The following is a 14,922-nucleotide window of genomic DNA, read 5'->3' on the forward strand; positions in this document are numbered from 1 at the left end:
CGACGTTATCTCTATTTTGGTGGATTAGATTCTTGTGATAATCTTGTAGTGTTAGACCAAACATGTTGTCAATATAATTAATGAAGAGGTCTTCGTATAGAATCATGTAAAAAATAATTGCTGCAAGGTTAATCCAAACTTGGCAGATGATTGTAATGACCAGATTTCGCTTGCGAACTAGTGAACAGCAACAACAAGAACAGAACCCGCCTATAGTGCTTGAAACGAGTAAACTGCAATATTGAAGGTTGCCCACTGAGCTGTGAGACAAGACAACCAAGACAGCAATCCACTTGTTAGGCATATGTTGCGAGCAGAGATTTGTGACAGATGCTTTGTTTGGTCTAGATCAACATCAACCACCAAACTCTCCAGAAGAAGCAAGTGAACACAATACAAGAAGTCTGATACTGATAGCATGATAATGAGGATTGAGAGAGGAGACGACCTCTGATTTCTTTTCTGTGTGACTCTCCACACCACAACCAATATGTTGCCAATAATTCCTATTGAAAGTAACATCCAAACAACTGCATCAAAAGGGTCACTGGACAAAACTAGAGATACAAAATAAAGTTAAATTAATTAATTAGATTACGTTTGCTAGATACATTATAGTTTTCATTTCTTACCGTCTTCAGATGGTTCGTAATAGTCATGATACACAACGTCCCCAGCAGATTTACCCTCTTCTATCACAGTCTACTACAAATTTGACAGTAACTGCGTTAGTGAGCTGAAAGCCTGAAACCATCACAACTAACCAATTGACGAGTATTGTACAAGTTACCGACGTCTGAATCGAACAACACGCAATCGCTTTGATAATGAAACTCACGTGCAATCGCCGAGCACCAGCAATCACGTAAACAAAGCACGCCCACTTATCAAATCTAAACATTTGTAACTAAGACTGACTGCTGGGAATAATGTAGAGATATACTTGTCACCAATTGCAAAATTATCATTTTATTACAAATTTTGTCTTTTGTTGACTGTTGTTTTTGAGATAAAACAGACAGACGTGCTGTATATGCATTGTTGTTAATTAATTGTAATACTGTACTAGACAGCACGTTAATTCTTTCATGTTCTAGTGAGATTTATAAACGCATGCAGCAAAAGTGATGTCCTCCATACGCTCTTACCATCGTCCTACACATTCTTATTGTTTTCAACATTAATGTATAGAATTCAAAAAATTTTTTGCTTTCAAAATTGTTAGCTGCAGCTTAATTTGTTTCAAAATGCAGCTTTGTTTGTTGCTTGTTCAGTACACCCGCACAATGATGCATAAGTATAGTTATGTCCCGCCTATTTTTCGTGTGATCACGTGGAGCACGTGAATGATAATGACTTGAACAACCTTTGAGTGAGAATTATTACGAGAGATTACACACACACACACACACACACACACACACACACACACACACACACACACACACACACACACACACACACACACACACACACACACACACACACACACACACACACACACACACGCAACCTTGATTCCACCATACCCACTATGGGTTTTGGCAACGCAGCGTAATAGCGCTTCTCCAAGCAGCACGATCACCAGCATCACGAAGACTGATATGTAATGATCTGAGGTCTCTTGTGACAACATCTATTCATCTCTGTTTAGGCCCATGTGTTGGTCTTGTTGCATTACTAAGTCTGCTGCGAAGTAGTTGTTTTTGGGGACGATTGTCACTCATGCGTAGCAGATGGCCCAGCCATTGCAATCGTTGTTTCTGTATTGTCATAGCACTAGGGTCTTCACACGCTCGTTCTAAATTGTCTGAATTCTTGATTTTATTCCATCTTGAGACACCAAGGATCGATCGGATGCACCGTATGTGGAATGTATTTAAGCGTTGCAAGTTTAGTTGTGTAACGGACTAAGTCTCACATCCATATAGCAAAACTGGTCTCACCAAAGCACGAAAAATTTTCATCTTTGTGGAGATTGAAAACTGCCTGTTGGTAAATACCCTTTTCTTCCAGGAAGCAAAATCTTTACTTGCTTTGCTTATACGAGCATCAATTTCAGCAATGCATCCACCATCTTGGCTCATGGTACTTCCCAAGTAAGTAAACTCTGTAACGTTTTCAAGAACAGAACCGTCAAGAAGAATACGTGCCTGCTCGTAACCAATGCTCAAGACTTTTGTTTTCTTGATGCTGATTTTCATTCCCCATTTACAGCACGACTCATGTAGACTGTCTACTAACTTTTGTAGTTCACCCGAGGTCTTTCCAATTAAAGCTAAATCATCAGCATACATAGCAGCTTTAATGACACTTGTTCCTTGAGCTTTGACTCTGTAGTTCATGTAGAGACTTCCCTCTTTCCTGTATTCAATTTCTACTCCGCCAACTTTAGCTTTGTTTAGTGCTTCACATACAATCTTGTCCACGACGAGATTAAATAATACAGGAGACATAGCACAACCCTGACGTACACCGGTTGTAACTTCAAATTTTGATGACTTCTCACCACTAGATTTGACAACACAATGTGTTCCATCGTGAATGTCCACAATCAATTGTACAACTTGCTCCTCAATGCCTCTCTCTTTCAAAAGTAGTCTGAGAATTTCTCAAGGTACGGAGTCAAAAGCTTTATCCAGATCAACAAAACAAATATGGACGGCACACTCATGTTCAATGGACTTTTCAATTAACTGACGAACCAACCATATTTGATCAAGTTGTTCCTCTACCGTACCCGGACGAAACCACATTGAGCTTCTAGTAGTAGAGGTTCAACTGACTGTTTAAGTCATTCCAGAAGAATATTTGCTAATACCTTTTCAGGTACACTGAGTAATGCAATACCACGATAGTTGTCGCATATTAGTCTGTCATTTTTCTTGAAAACAGGGACAAGAACTGAATCTTTCCAATCCTGTGGCACTCTTCCTGAAGACCAAACTTGTTGAAGAAGCTCAGATAGCCAATCAAAAAGCTCCGTAGGCCCAGCTTTCAGTAATTCAGCTGTTATTCCATCATTACCAGATGCTCTATTATTTTTTAACTTTTTAATAGCATTGGTGATTTCTTCTTTACTGAGTGGAGCACCAGACCCAACAGAGCGTACAACCATTCCAGAGTCTATTGCAATAGGACGTCTAACATTAATACCGAGGCAAAGTGTACGCGCACGCACGCACTTACACACACAGACACACACTCTCTCTTTGACATTATTTTGTTTGTACATACGTACATACAAGAGCCCCTAAGGCCCAGGTTCGATACTGCAATGACTAAACTTGCTATACTATAAACTTTCAACAGTCACTCTATCATGTCACTAGGTACGTCATACTTGCTGTACTTCATACTTCATACTTGCTGGACAGAACTGACACTCCGGAGAGAGAGGCAATTGTATGTTAGTTCCTTGCCCTAGGGAATTTATGTATGTGGCCCCCCGCACTCAAACTCTGATCCGAAGGTCCCGGATGCTGCCAATCTGCAACTGCGCACTCTAACCAATTGAGCCACATACATAAATAAATACACACACACACACACATACATACATACAAACATACATACAGACAGACAAGCATTTACAGACCGGGACTATAGGTCCCTTCGTCTAGTACTAGTCATAGTGTATTTAGTGTGAATTGTAGTTTTAACCAGTTTTCACTATGTACTGGATGTAATGGACACGTAGCTAGATTAGCTATTGCTTTGGTGCTATAGCTCATTTATTAAAAATATATGTATTGACAGACAGACAGACAGACAAACAGACAGACAGATTGACAGACGGACGGACGGACAGACAGAAAGAAAGAAAAGATAGAGAGACAAACACACACACACACACACACACACACACACACACACACACACACACACACACACGTACGTTTTGGAAGCGAATCTATAGTTTGGTGTGTTCGTAAAATTGGTTAACGTTTCAACAGTAATTACGCCATAACAACGTTTAACTAAGTAGATTGTAACATTCTTAACTCAATGCATTTCTAAAATTTTTAATTAATTAAATATTTATTACAATTTTTGTTACAATTAGTGTTATACATATTTAAATTAGTTAATTTTTTAACTATAAACGTATAAGTTGTATACAATTGCAATAACAATTTGGACTATTTTGTTGATATCAAAACATGATAGTAAACGTGTATTTTATTTTTAGAGATCAAACAACAAACACTAAAAACACGTTTGCAACTGGATAGCATCACTGTTGATCGGTGATATCAAATTAATATTAACATTGTAATCATCAACGTTTCCAGATGGCAAATATCATTTAATATTTGATTTTGTGTCTAGAACACATGATCTAGTGAGCATGCGTACAATCTTATCAGCAAACGTTCATACAATAGCAATAAAATTTAAAGACACATGCACATTGAAAACGACTACTCTTTATTGTTTTAGCCATGCAACAGCTGATGTGAATATGTTAACTAGTTTCACTTGACTCACTGGTAGACGGCAGAAGTCTACTCTGCTCAGAATTCCAGTCAGAAGTATCTTGAGTATGCCAGTAGTCTGGATCATTCTCTTCATCTCGGTGAACACATCTCACACATGGAATACAGCTGCAACGTTCAACTCCTCTAACGTGATCGTCGTGGCAGTTGAAATTGTTCCGTCTCAGAGATATGTTGCATTTCATTCGTCTGCGAATTGAATGTAAAAAGTTCTTTTCTGTGAATGTGTAGATGAGAGGATTAATTGCTGGACTGATTGAGATGAGAAGAACACTTGTTGCAGTCGAATCATTTGGCCAATTCACATTTGTTAGATTAAGTACGTTAAAATCTATCCAATGTAGTACAGTGACAGGAATCCAACACAGAGTGTCCAGAAGAACAATTACACTCAAACGCAATTGAAGTTTGTGCATGTCAGATCTTCCCGTTATGTTTGCTGATCTTCCACGAAGCTTTAGACACACAAGTAAATAGAGAAAAGCACATGTCAATGTAAGAACAGTATTTAGAGAAGCTGTGATTAATGCTATTACTGTTGCTTCAATCCTAATTATAAAGTTCATAATAGTACTATTGACGGCAAGACTATTCATTATACATACACTGGAATTGTAGATCGTTGTCTGGTTGTCGTGTGTGAATGATTTACTAACGCTACAGAAAGATCCATATCCATTTGACTGTGTCAAAGCGCAACGTCCAAATATTTCGACAATACGTTCACGTCTTGAGTGAACAGAAAATTCTGTCGTGTTGTAGATTTCTATATGTACGACGTCATTGATTATATCTATATCTTGGTAATGGATTGTATCTTTGTCATAATCTTGTAGTGATAGACCAAACAAGGAATCAGTACCAAAACTAATGTATTTTTTGTCGATTTCAATCACGTAAACAGTAATCACTGCAAGGTTGATCAAAACTTGGCAGATGATTGTGATGACCAGATTTCGCTTGCGAACCAGTGAACAGCAACAGCGAGAACAGAACTCCCTCATTGCTTGAAACAAGTAAACTGCAATATTAAAAGTTGCCCACTGAGCTGTGAGACAAGAAAACCAAGACAGCCATGCACTTGTCATGCACATGTCGTGAGCAGAAATGTGTGACAGATGCTTTGTTTGGTCTAAATCAACATCAACCACTAGGCTCTCCAGAAGAAGCAAATGAATACAATACAAGAAGTCTGATACTGATAGCATGATGATGAGGATTGAGACAGGAGACGATCTCTGCTCTCTTTTCTGTGTGACCCTCCACACCACAACCAATATGTTGCCAATAATTCCTATTGAAAGTAACATCCACACAACTGCATGGAAAGGATCACTGGACAAAACTAGAGATACAAAATAAAGTTTAATTAATTAATTACATTACGTTTGCCAAATACATTATAGTTTTCCATTTCTTACCGTCTTCAGATGTTTCGTAAAACTTATACACAAAGTCCACTGTGGTTTCGTTACTGGTGTTGTCGACAAGTAGATTTACCATCTTCTGTCATAGTCTACTACACAGCAAGTCGCACATCAGTAATTGCGTTAGTGAGCTGAAACCATCACAACTAACCAATTGAGACGACTACTAGTTATGAAACGAACAACACGCAATGGCTTTGATAATGAAACTCACGTGAAATGTAAGCAAACCACACCCATTTATTACATCTATGAGTGGGTCCACTCTGGGGATATTCCCTATTTTGGTTTGAAAATTTGAATGGAATGATGCGACAGTTAGTACATGGTACATGATATGTATGCAGTCAATCAAGAATTGATTGTTATGACACAATATACTGCACGCTACATTCTATGCATATCCAGATTACAAATGCTATTGCTCTAATGAAAACGGTGCCAAAGTTATTGCCAACGAATTGGCTTAACAAATTCCCACCAGCAGCTATAACAATTACAAAAAACTTTGGCTTGATAAAGCCCATAGCCAGGTACAAATAACTGCATGTCATTGTTGTCAGTCCTTCTCAAAATTAGATTCTCTCTACTAAGAAGTGTGTTGATCTATCCCAACAGGTTGATTGCAGACAGACTCCATTAAACCAAAAAGTGCTGCAAGGAAAATGACAACGAGTAATGCTATGCAAGTGCAACTCAATGCAGCAATCAGAAAATTGGGAATGGAACCAGAGGTACACACCACTTCTACTGTCAGAAGCCATTATGCTCAAATCAGTATAAACAACACAATCTACTCTGCCAAAAGTTATTGTAAAAGCAAAAGAAGCTGTCACAGTGTCAAAATCACCAACAGCTGATATAATTATGAAACAGTATTCGCCATACTTAGAATATTTGAGAAACCACGTTGGCCATCTCATGCTCCGAATCACTGGATGACCTAGTGGGTAACAACCTATTTCCAGTCGAAATAGGGAGACGATCAACTAGTAGTTCCTGCAGCAGATATTATACAAAAAGTAATTCTTTAAGAAAGGGTTGAATCTGACTTGACACACCCACCCACCCACACCCACACGCACGCGCGCGCGCGCACACACACACACACACACAGAGTGAACATGACTGACAGTAACTTAATTAAAAGCACGCAAACTGTTACCCTGCAGGGCGATGATGTACGTTCTAATAAAATTAGGATTAGAATTCCGCCTACTTCTACAAAGTATACACATGCTTTTTCTGCACTTCCTCTAGTTTCAATTGCCTACAAGTTTGAAAGTGAATAAAAAGTGAATGTTACAAATATTTTCAAAGCTGTAAAATAGAATGCAAAAACGTGCATGAACAACAGTAGCATTTCTAAAAATATCAAATAAATAATTAGTTAATTAACCCCGCAAATTAATTAATTAACAAGCCGGCCGTCACATGCTCAGCAGTAGTATGACCAAACAGTTCTCAACATCACATATCTGTTAATTGTAACTATCAAACAAGCAAAGTTTGCTTCATACTAGATTATAAGTCCTGTAAATTGATTGAGTTACAGTACAACAGGGTTCGAAAACCTAAGAAATCCGCCAAAGCAATTGTTATTATGCCACGCCCCTCAATAAATGTACGCGGGCCACGCCTACTTGTGATGCTCAGAAGTTATTAGTAAACAGTCTACTTACTTTTTGTTACACTCATCCTAGTTCAATAGTATGATACGGCAATGTATACGTAACCACATGCAGGCACAGAATGTGCTTCATTCTCTAGATTAATATCTAGGTTCAAGGGTTTGACATCCTAGAGTATAAACTGACCAACCGACCAACAGTTTGGGCCACAGTCTCTCCTTGCAGACGTCATGTACACGTGCCATATTTCCGTTATCTCATACTTAAGTTCTTACCATAAGTAACACTAGACAAGTAGATTGTGAGGCAGAGAAAAGCCAGACTTCCCTGACACCTTGTGAGCGCGTGTACCTTACAGCACTGATGTAATTGAGCACGAGCTCACGAACAGTGCGAAGCCGTAGTTCTTAATGGCAATTTTCGTGCCCAACAAAAAGCAACGATAGAGGCAGTTTCCGTCTGCGCCCACAGCTACATTTGCAGGAGCTTTGTCTGGTATCAGAGCCATCAAATCTAGTTGCAAGAAACTAGTAGCTGGCTTCCGGGAATATTGGTATTCGCCGGTCTCGGTTAGAATTGCTCTGGCTTCGACCTCTCTTTCACATTTCAAGTTTCGTAAGTGATGAATGCACGCCATTGTACGGGAAGCCAGTCAAAATCGAGCCCAGCGTGCGGTTTCTTTAATTAATTAATTACCTAAATGTTTCCCAGGCGCAGGTAAGTGTCATTCCTTGTGCACGCGCTTCAGCGCTTCAGGGCCACGGAACAAACGGGTGGACAGTTTACGTTCATGTAGACAGAAAAGTTGAGGTTTCTGTGTACCCAGATTACGCCGTACTAGTTTTCAAGCTCCTACTAAAGTCGGAAATTTGTAAAGTCGATCTTCGTCAAGGTTTACCATTCCTACGGCACGGCGACTTCCTAGGCTTGACTATAGTCGCCATTTCTGTAACAGAGATCGCCATTTGGCGACTTGGCGACCGGTTTTTCGAACCCTGGACTACAAGTAGCCTATTCTAGATGCGTGTACGTGCTCAAGAAGCCCATTACGATTACGCACCATAGATTCACTCACCAGTAAGTGTAGAGTAATCGAATACTTTTGTACGCTCAGCAACAACTGTTGAAAGACCGTCAGAGACGTTCGTAAGTATCGAAATTCAACTGACCGTTGTCGTTATCCGGGCACTACTAAACCTTGAGTTTCTGAACACCACAGCGCTCAACGCTTCGCAATCCCGGGATATTCTCAGGATCAAAGCCGTCGACTTATTTTGCCTTCCTGTTTTCCGATTTCATCCCGATTGAATTCCGATTAAATTCCGATCATTCCGTCGCTATTCCGATCTATACCGACGCGGTTCTGGCGAGATTTTTCTCATGGGCACAGTGTACTACATTGGATAGATCGTTTTGACGAAGCTAATCTAACAAAAGTGAATGGGCAAAAAGATTTTACTGCAGCAAGTGTTCTTCTCATCTCAATCAGTCCAGCAGTTAATTCTCTCATCTACACATTCACAGGAAAGAAATTTTTACATTCAATTCGCAGATATTGGAAACGAATGAAATGCGACATATCTCTGAGACGAAGCAATTCCAACTACCATGACAATGACACTAGAGGAGCTGAACGTTGCAGCTGTATTTCATGTGTGAGATGTGTTCATCGAGATGAAGAGAATGATCCAGGCAACTGGCATACTCAAGATACTTCTGACCGGAATTCTGAGCAGATCATGCGCAGACTCCTGCCGTCTAGCTACTAGTGAGTCAAGTGGAACTAGCTAACAGCTACTGCTGGCTATATACAGCAACAGAGTAACAGTTTCAATGTGTGTCTTTAATTATTTTTTTTCCTATTGTATTTCCTATTGTATGAACGTTTGCTAGTAAGGCTCACTTTATTAACTAACACAAGTACACCAACTAACAACAGTTGCCATCTGGCAAACGTTGATGATTATTAGTACAATGTCAATATTAATTAATTGATATCACCTATCTACATCGATCTAGTCAATTGCAAACGTGTTTCCTAGTGTGTGTTTTTGATCTCTAAAAATATTGAAATACACGATAACTATACGTTTACCCCACAGTGGTCACACACACACACACACACACACACACACACACACACACACACACACACACACACACACACACACACACACACACCAGTGCATCTAACAAATGACGAAGGCAACGCACGCAGCAAACTTCCAACCTGTGCACTTGATCGCTCCACTATCGTACTGTCAAGGGTTTGAAGTCATCATTACCTACCTCTTCCTTTACAACATAAAGTGTAAACTACCGCACTAACAAAACGCTAAAACAGTTGCTAATTAATAAAACTTTGTCACCAGCAAAGCTCGTCAACAGTGTATACGTGTACTTCCAACCGTCAGCGGATAATAACGAAGCTGGATCCCTTCGCCTCCCTAGAAGAAGAACTCCAGCGAGTCCCCATAACAAACTGCGAGCGAACCGCTCAAGCAATGAACACCCGGCAAGGTAACTTGTTGCAGAAACAATCCCATCAACTCGACAAACAGAAGATGCGACTGAAGAAGGAGAAAGAACGACAAGCCGGAGAGCTCCGGCAACTATCAAAACGGCTGAAGGAGAGACAGGAGGAGCTATCAAGCGCAGCCCTACGTCACCGCAACGTCCATCGGCCGCCGAGGTCTCTTCGAGCTACAACAAGCGACGTCATGATGAAAATCGCTCTCACAACCGGCCGGGTCCCCACAACGGGTGCGCTCATCATCACTCCAATCGAAATTTCGGCTCCCAAGTCGGTCATTGTAGGACATCTACGACCCGCGACGACAAATTTGGGGATAGACAAAGGTGGAGTAACACTGCCGGTAACGAGTTGGCACCAACTGCCTGCTGACAAACGCAGGCGGATGGAAAGCGCAACGACGAGACTACCGCCGGTTTCGCGTCGTTCTCAGCTCACTACTCGCTTGAGACTAGCACCTTTATACAAGCCAAGTATCAACCACAGCATCAAGACGCCTGACGAGAAACGAAGAACAATCACCAGTAGGGACTGCATTCGTGTTCCTGAAGGAAGTACAACTTCGTAGCCTACAGACAAGACAAAACGAGAAGAACCGGTGTCTAGATTTGCCGTCTCTGGAAGCGTCAACGTTAGAACAGTAAGTGTGGACATGCATTTGGCGATGAAATTGTGTCTGGTAGTATTCGGTGGTGTGCGATACCCAACGTTTCAACTGTAATAAGTTTGCCACAACATCTATGTATGTACAACAGTGTAGACTCTAGACATACACACAGGTGTCATGCGTCTGCAGCAGGTGCAAATAGACAACTGAACGAAACAGCCTGCGCGCCTCGTAGACCTAGAGAAGCATGATCAAACGTCCAAATCCCACATCTCTGTATAGCATTTGAACTGCATGTATTACTCAGTCAATTCAATTCACTGACATACAAACACCGGTATCTATGTACTGACCACGTGTTCCGAGTCTACAAAGCGCGTGCGTTAGCTAGCTACGAATTGCATGCAAGTGGTGCACGAGGGCATGCAGCCTACGTATTCCAAGTAGCTCTGTGCCACACGTTTACGCATTTACAAGCAGCTAAAGTGGAACAGTTGCCAACCAACCGCCCGTGTTGACACCGTAGTGTACATACACCAAACAATGTCACAATTGACATCATCGAATTGGCACGTCCTGCACTTATTGTAGGTGCCTCTCGACACTTTCTAATTTCTGCACCACAATACATAACAAATAGTACGACGCGATGGCTGATAAGGGTCTACACCAACGCACAACGTCCACGTCGATGGCTCCGCGTTCGCAAACGATACTGCAGACGAAACAGAAAATTCTCACCAATCAACTCCGAAAAGCATCGACAGCAATCGACAGAGAGCAGCTGCGCCGCCAACGAGAGTTCGCCAAGCGAAAAGTCAACCTGAAGTGTCAATATTCGGATCTTAGCGCGGAGAAGGCACGAGCCACTCTGAAAGCGATGGAAGAACGAGAAGATTGGTCAATCGGAAAGGCGTCGAATGTCAAGCTACCAGCACTGGCAACGACTAAGGCGTCGCTATGGAAGAGCAAGAGCGAGACTAACCTTCTAGCGCAGTCGACGGCTACACAAGAAAGTTGCGGTACGACCTTGCCGCCACTGAAGCTAGCGACGTCGATGGCGTCGTTGTCGAACGTCGAGAAGAGTGACGAGAAACAAGATGGCGTCGTTGACTGGTGGGACACCTACTCTTGCAACTACGTCCGTATGCCGAAATGGTCGCAGCGTCCGGCGGTCTATCGTAGTCTACACGATGTAACAACACAATGTGGCAGCGGAACGGGTAGTCAAGAAGACGACGCAAACGATGGAGTAAAACAAAAGATTTAGACGCTAGCAGCTAGCTTTTTAACGCAACTAATTAATGGAGTTCAATGCAACCTTGTAGAGACATTTGGCGTTAGTCGTTCTGACGGCTAGTAAACGAGTCAACTTGCCGGCTCGACGCTTGTCTTCCTTTCATCTGTGATGAGTTGCAGCAGGCTTCCGTTCTCTGGTCGCTCTGCTTTCGTAGCCCACTTATAGAAGAGACTGCAATAACATAAATGATGTATTCGTGTAACGATATTACGAAGAGAAACAATTCAACCCACTCTGCTACAAATTCTAATGGAGTCCACTTGGTCATGTCGGCATTTGACATGAATTTTCTGTTCATGGGTGTGTCGAGTGTTACACTATACACAAAAATCAATAAAAACAAACAAATTGCGAGTACACACTAGCTCCTACAGTAAATACCGTAGAACCGGTTAGTTCTGCGGTCGTATATTTCTGCGTTTCAACCAAACAGACAGTTACTCTAGACTAGTAGACACCGCTTTACTCTGGTTACCGGTATCTGTGCTCATTATCTAGCCACGTTGGATACAGCGCGGTTTACTTCGCAGATGGCTCCACTCCGACGCCAGCCTCCACTGGTGTAATAGTCAATGCCTGAAATAGCGATGTATGCTCATACCAAAACGATGCAGTCTACGTACTGCAACATGTGCCGGACCAGTGACTGCCTGGGACTCCGAGGATAAGCCTAGATGTCTGCGAATTCTATTCGTGCACTCCGTGATTTCTTCGCAGAAATACCATGCTCGCAGAAATAACCGGTTATACGGTACTACTCTAGACTCCTGTTACCAGTGCTGTCTCACACATGCATTAAAAATACCGCTTGGAAAAGGTGCGTGCACTGCAGCTAGCACGTGGTTACACACGTGATTTCGCAAAGCAAACACGTGACTGGATAATACTGAGGCTTACGGAAGAATTGCAGTGACGACCGCACCACTTGGTATACCACTGTCACCTGCAGCCAAACTCTTGACTAGCTGGTGTACAGCCGCCTTTGCCAATCCATAGCCCATCATACCTACAAGCCATTTTTTCAATAATTGAAAATAGTACAAAAATAATTAGTTACCAGGTGTCCCTTCGAGAGCAGCTTTGGCACCAGTCAAAGCCAAGATTCCATTCCTGCAGTATCCACATCAATATCATGTAGTTCATCAAATATTTTCACTGAATTGTTATGTGACCTTACTCTTTTAGCCATTTGGATGAGATGTTAGCGGCGATGACAGACGACCAGACACTCTGTTTCCACATGGCGTCAGAGTTCTTCACGAGAGCTGTACAGGGCGATGAAACACGATAAGCAATATGCAAGAACACACACACACACACACACACACACACACACACACACACACACACACACACACACACACACACAACAACAACATGTCCAGTGGGTGCACCTACCACTGGATGCTGCGTTTCCACCAGCCCATCCACCAGCTACACAATACACCGCATCCACTTTCTCATCACCCAGACTCCCTTCTACAGCCTTCAAAACCTACAATGTACAACCTATTGCACTACAAGTCTGTTTGTCTTCTCAGCCATTTTCAATGTGTTCTTTTCAAATGATTCCAAGCAACTCAATGATGCAAACCACTCCAAATCACTGCAAATCAGCTAACAGAGCAGGCTAGGTTTGACATGCAGTTCACCTCTTGTTCTTGCTCCGTCCAAGAGTCTGTCTTCGTTATGACAATATTGCTGTGTGCGTCTTCATTCGGAATTAAGTCAATTGAAGCTACCCACTGCACACAGAAATTTCAGTATCCAAACCGGGAGCCTTTTGCCATAAATACGTGCTGCAACGTCTTACCCAATTGTTAGACTTAAAATGGTTCACTATGGCAGACCCTAAAGCACCTTTTCCTCCGTAAACAAGCACTCGACCAGCCGACGACGCCATCTTGACTGCAATGAAAAGTGCACGTGCAATGTGTGCATACAGGCACCTGGTTTCCGAGGTTTGCAAAGTGCGCATACAGGCATTTGGTCTCCGAGGCCAACTTGAAAGGATATGTACTAGCAACGCGAAATACCAGCCCACTTTACGCGATTCAGAGAATGTGGCGAGATGGGAGGGAACGTGTTACGTTGACGATACCGACGACGAACGGCGACGAAGACGAAAGTCACAACTACGAGGACGAAGCCGACTTCTACACAGCGCGAAGACTGAGCACAAACTCCTTCCGCTGGCTGTGGACGGCCAACGCAAGAGAGAACCTCCGTCTCAAGACAGCTGAAACGTCGCTCATCAAAGAGAAAAACCGAGTTCAGAACGCCATCGAGAGACAGCAGCGAAGTCTCCGCTCTCGTTCTTTCGTTTTGAGGTCGCTCGTTCAGGCGCGTGAAGAGGAGGCGAGCAAGCAGAGGAAGGTGGGTGTTTCGGCACTCACTCAGTCCCGGCCTCATTGTCCGACGCCGGGAGCGGCATTCAGTCGCAATCGGAGATGCGAATTGCCGCAGATCACAGTCAGCGGCAGGTTTCAGTCACTACAGTCTCGGTGCGAGAGCCTTTTCAGTGTCCGACAACACGTGACCGGCACGAGAGCGGAGCGATCACAGCAGAGTGGAAAACGTTGGAATTCCAAGCTGCTGTCGGTCGACGCTCTTGCACGGCAGCAGGACAAAAATCGGAAGACAGAATACCTACAACTTCCTCTACCGCGTTCTAAGGAAAACTCGAATATTCTGTAGAGATTCTAGTGTACCTACAAGTTCCGCAACTGAGAAAGTTCAAATTGACCACATTTTTATAATTAAAAACTATAGGTTGGGAGAGTATTGTAGTATTTGGAGTAGAAAAGCTACGATTTATGTTTATTTTATTATGTCTTGAAGATATCTGATGAGAATACAATCATTCGGTGTAATAGCTCCTAGTTAATTACCCGTTGCTGTGGTCTCCTCACCTCACCCCACGTG

The 14,922-nt window shown here is 42.4% G+C and overlaps 3 protein-coding genes across 3 annotated transcripts; 2 read left to right on the top strand and 1 right to left on the bottom strand.

Annotated features, from left to right (window-relative positions):
• The first annotated feature begins 11,362 nt into the window (after positions 1–11,362).
• Positions 11,363–12,061, top strand: LOC134185824 (uncharacterized). The gene has a single exon (XM_062653703.1). It carries the CDS (start codon positions 11,389–11,391, stop codon positions 11,965–11,967), a length of 579 nt encoding a protein of 192 aa, XP_062509687.1. The 5' UTR covers positions 11,363–11,388; the 3' UTR covers positions 11,968–12,061.
• On the bottom strand, positions 11,944–13,934 carry LOC134185814 (dihydropteridine reductase-like). Its single transcript, XM_062653695.1, has 8 exons — positions 13,811–13,934; positions 13,650–13,742; positions 13,396–13,492; positions 13,175–13,262; positions 13,055–13,107; positions 12,895–13,003; positions 12,231–12,314; positions 11,944–12,168 (listed from the first exon to the last, which is right to left on the bottom strand). Exons 1-8 carry the CDS (start codon positions 13,898–13,900, stop codon positions 12,066–12,068), a joined length of 717 nt encoding a protein of 238 aa, XP_062509679.1. The 5' UTR covers positions 13,901–13,934; the 3' UTR covers positions 11,944–12,065.
• Positions 13,935–14,011: 77 nt separating this feature from the next.
• On the top strand, positions 14,012–14,897 carry LOC134179174 (uncharacterized). Its single transcript, XM_062646071.1, has one exon. It carries the CDS (start codon positions 14,059–14,061, stop codon positions 14,692–14,694), a length of 636 nt encoding a protein of 211 aa, XP_062502055.1. The 5' UTR covers positions 14,012–14,058; the 3' UTR covers positions 14,695–14,897.
• The last annotated feature ends 25 nt before the right edge of the window (positions 14,898–14,922 follow it).

Source organism: Corticium candelabrum, chromosome 1 (assembly GCF_963422355.1).
Source record: "Corticium candelabrum chromosome 1, ooCorCand1.1, whole genome shotgun sequence".
NCBI lineage: Eukaryota > Metazoa > Porifera > Homoscleromorpha > Homosclerophorida > Plakinidae > Corticium > Corticium candelabrum.

Excerpts from the sequence above, each read along its gene's own strand:
- LOC134185824 (XM_062653703.1), top strand. The coding sequence starts at position 11,389 with ATGGCTCCGCGTTCGCAAACGATACTGCAGACGAAACAGAAAATTCTC.
- LOC134185814 (XM_062653695.1), bottom strand. The coding sequence starts at position 13,900 with ATGGCGTCGTCGGCTGGTCGAGTGCTTGTTTACGGAGGAAAAGGTGCT. Across the intron at positions 13,004-13,054 it reads TGCTCTCGAAGGGACACCTG|GTATGATGGGCTATGGATTG; the intron begins GTAACTAATTAT and ends AATGGCTTGTAG. Across the intron at positions 12,169-12,230 it reads CCATTAGAATTTGTAGCAGA|TCTCTTCTATAAGTGGGCTA; the intron begins GTGGGTTGAATT and ends ATGTTATTGCAG.
- LOC134179174 (XM_062646071.1), top strand. The coding sequence starts at position 14,059 with ATGTGGCGAGATGGGAGGGAACGTGTTACGTTGACGATACCGACGACG.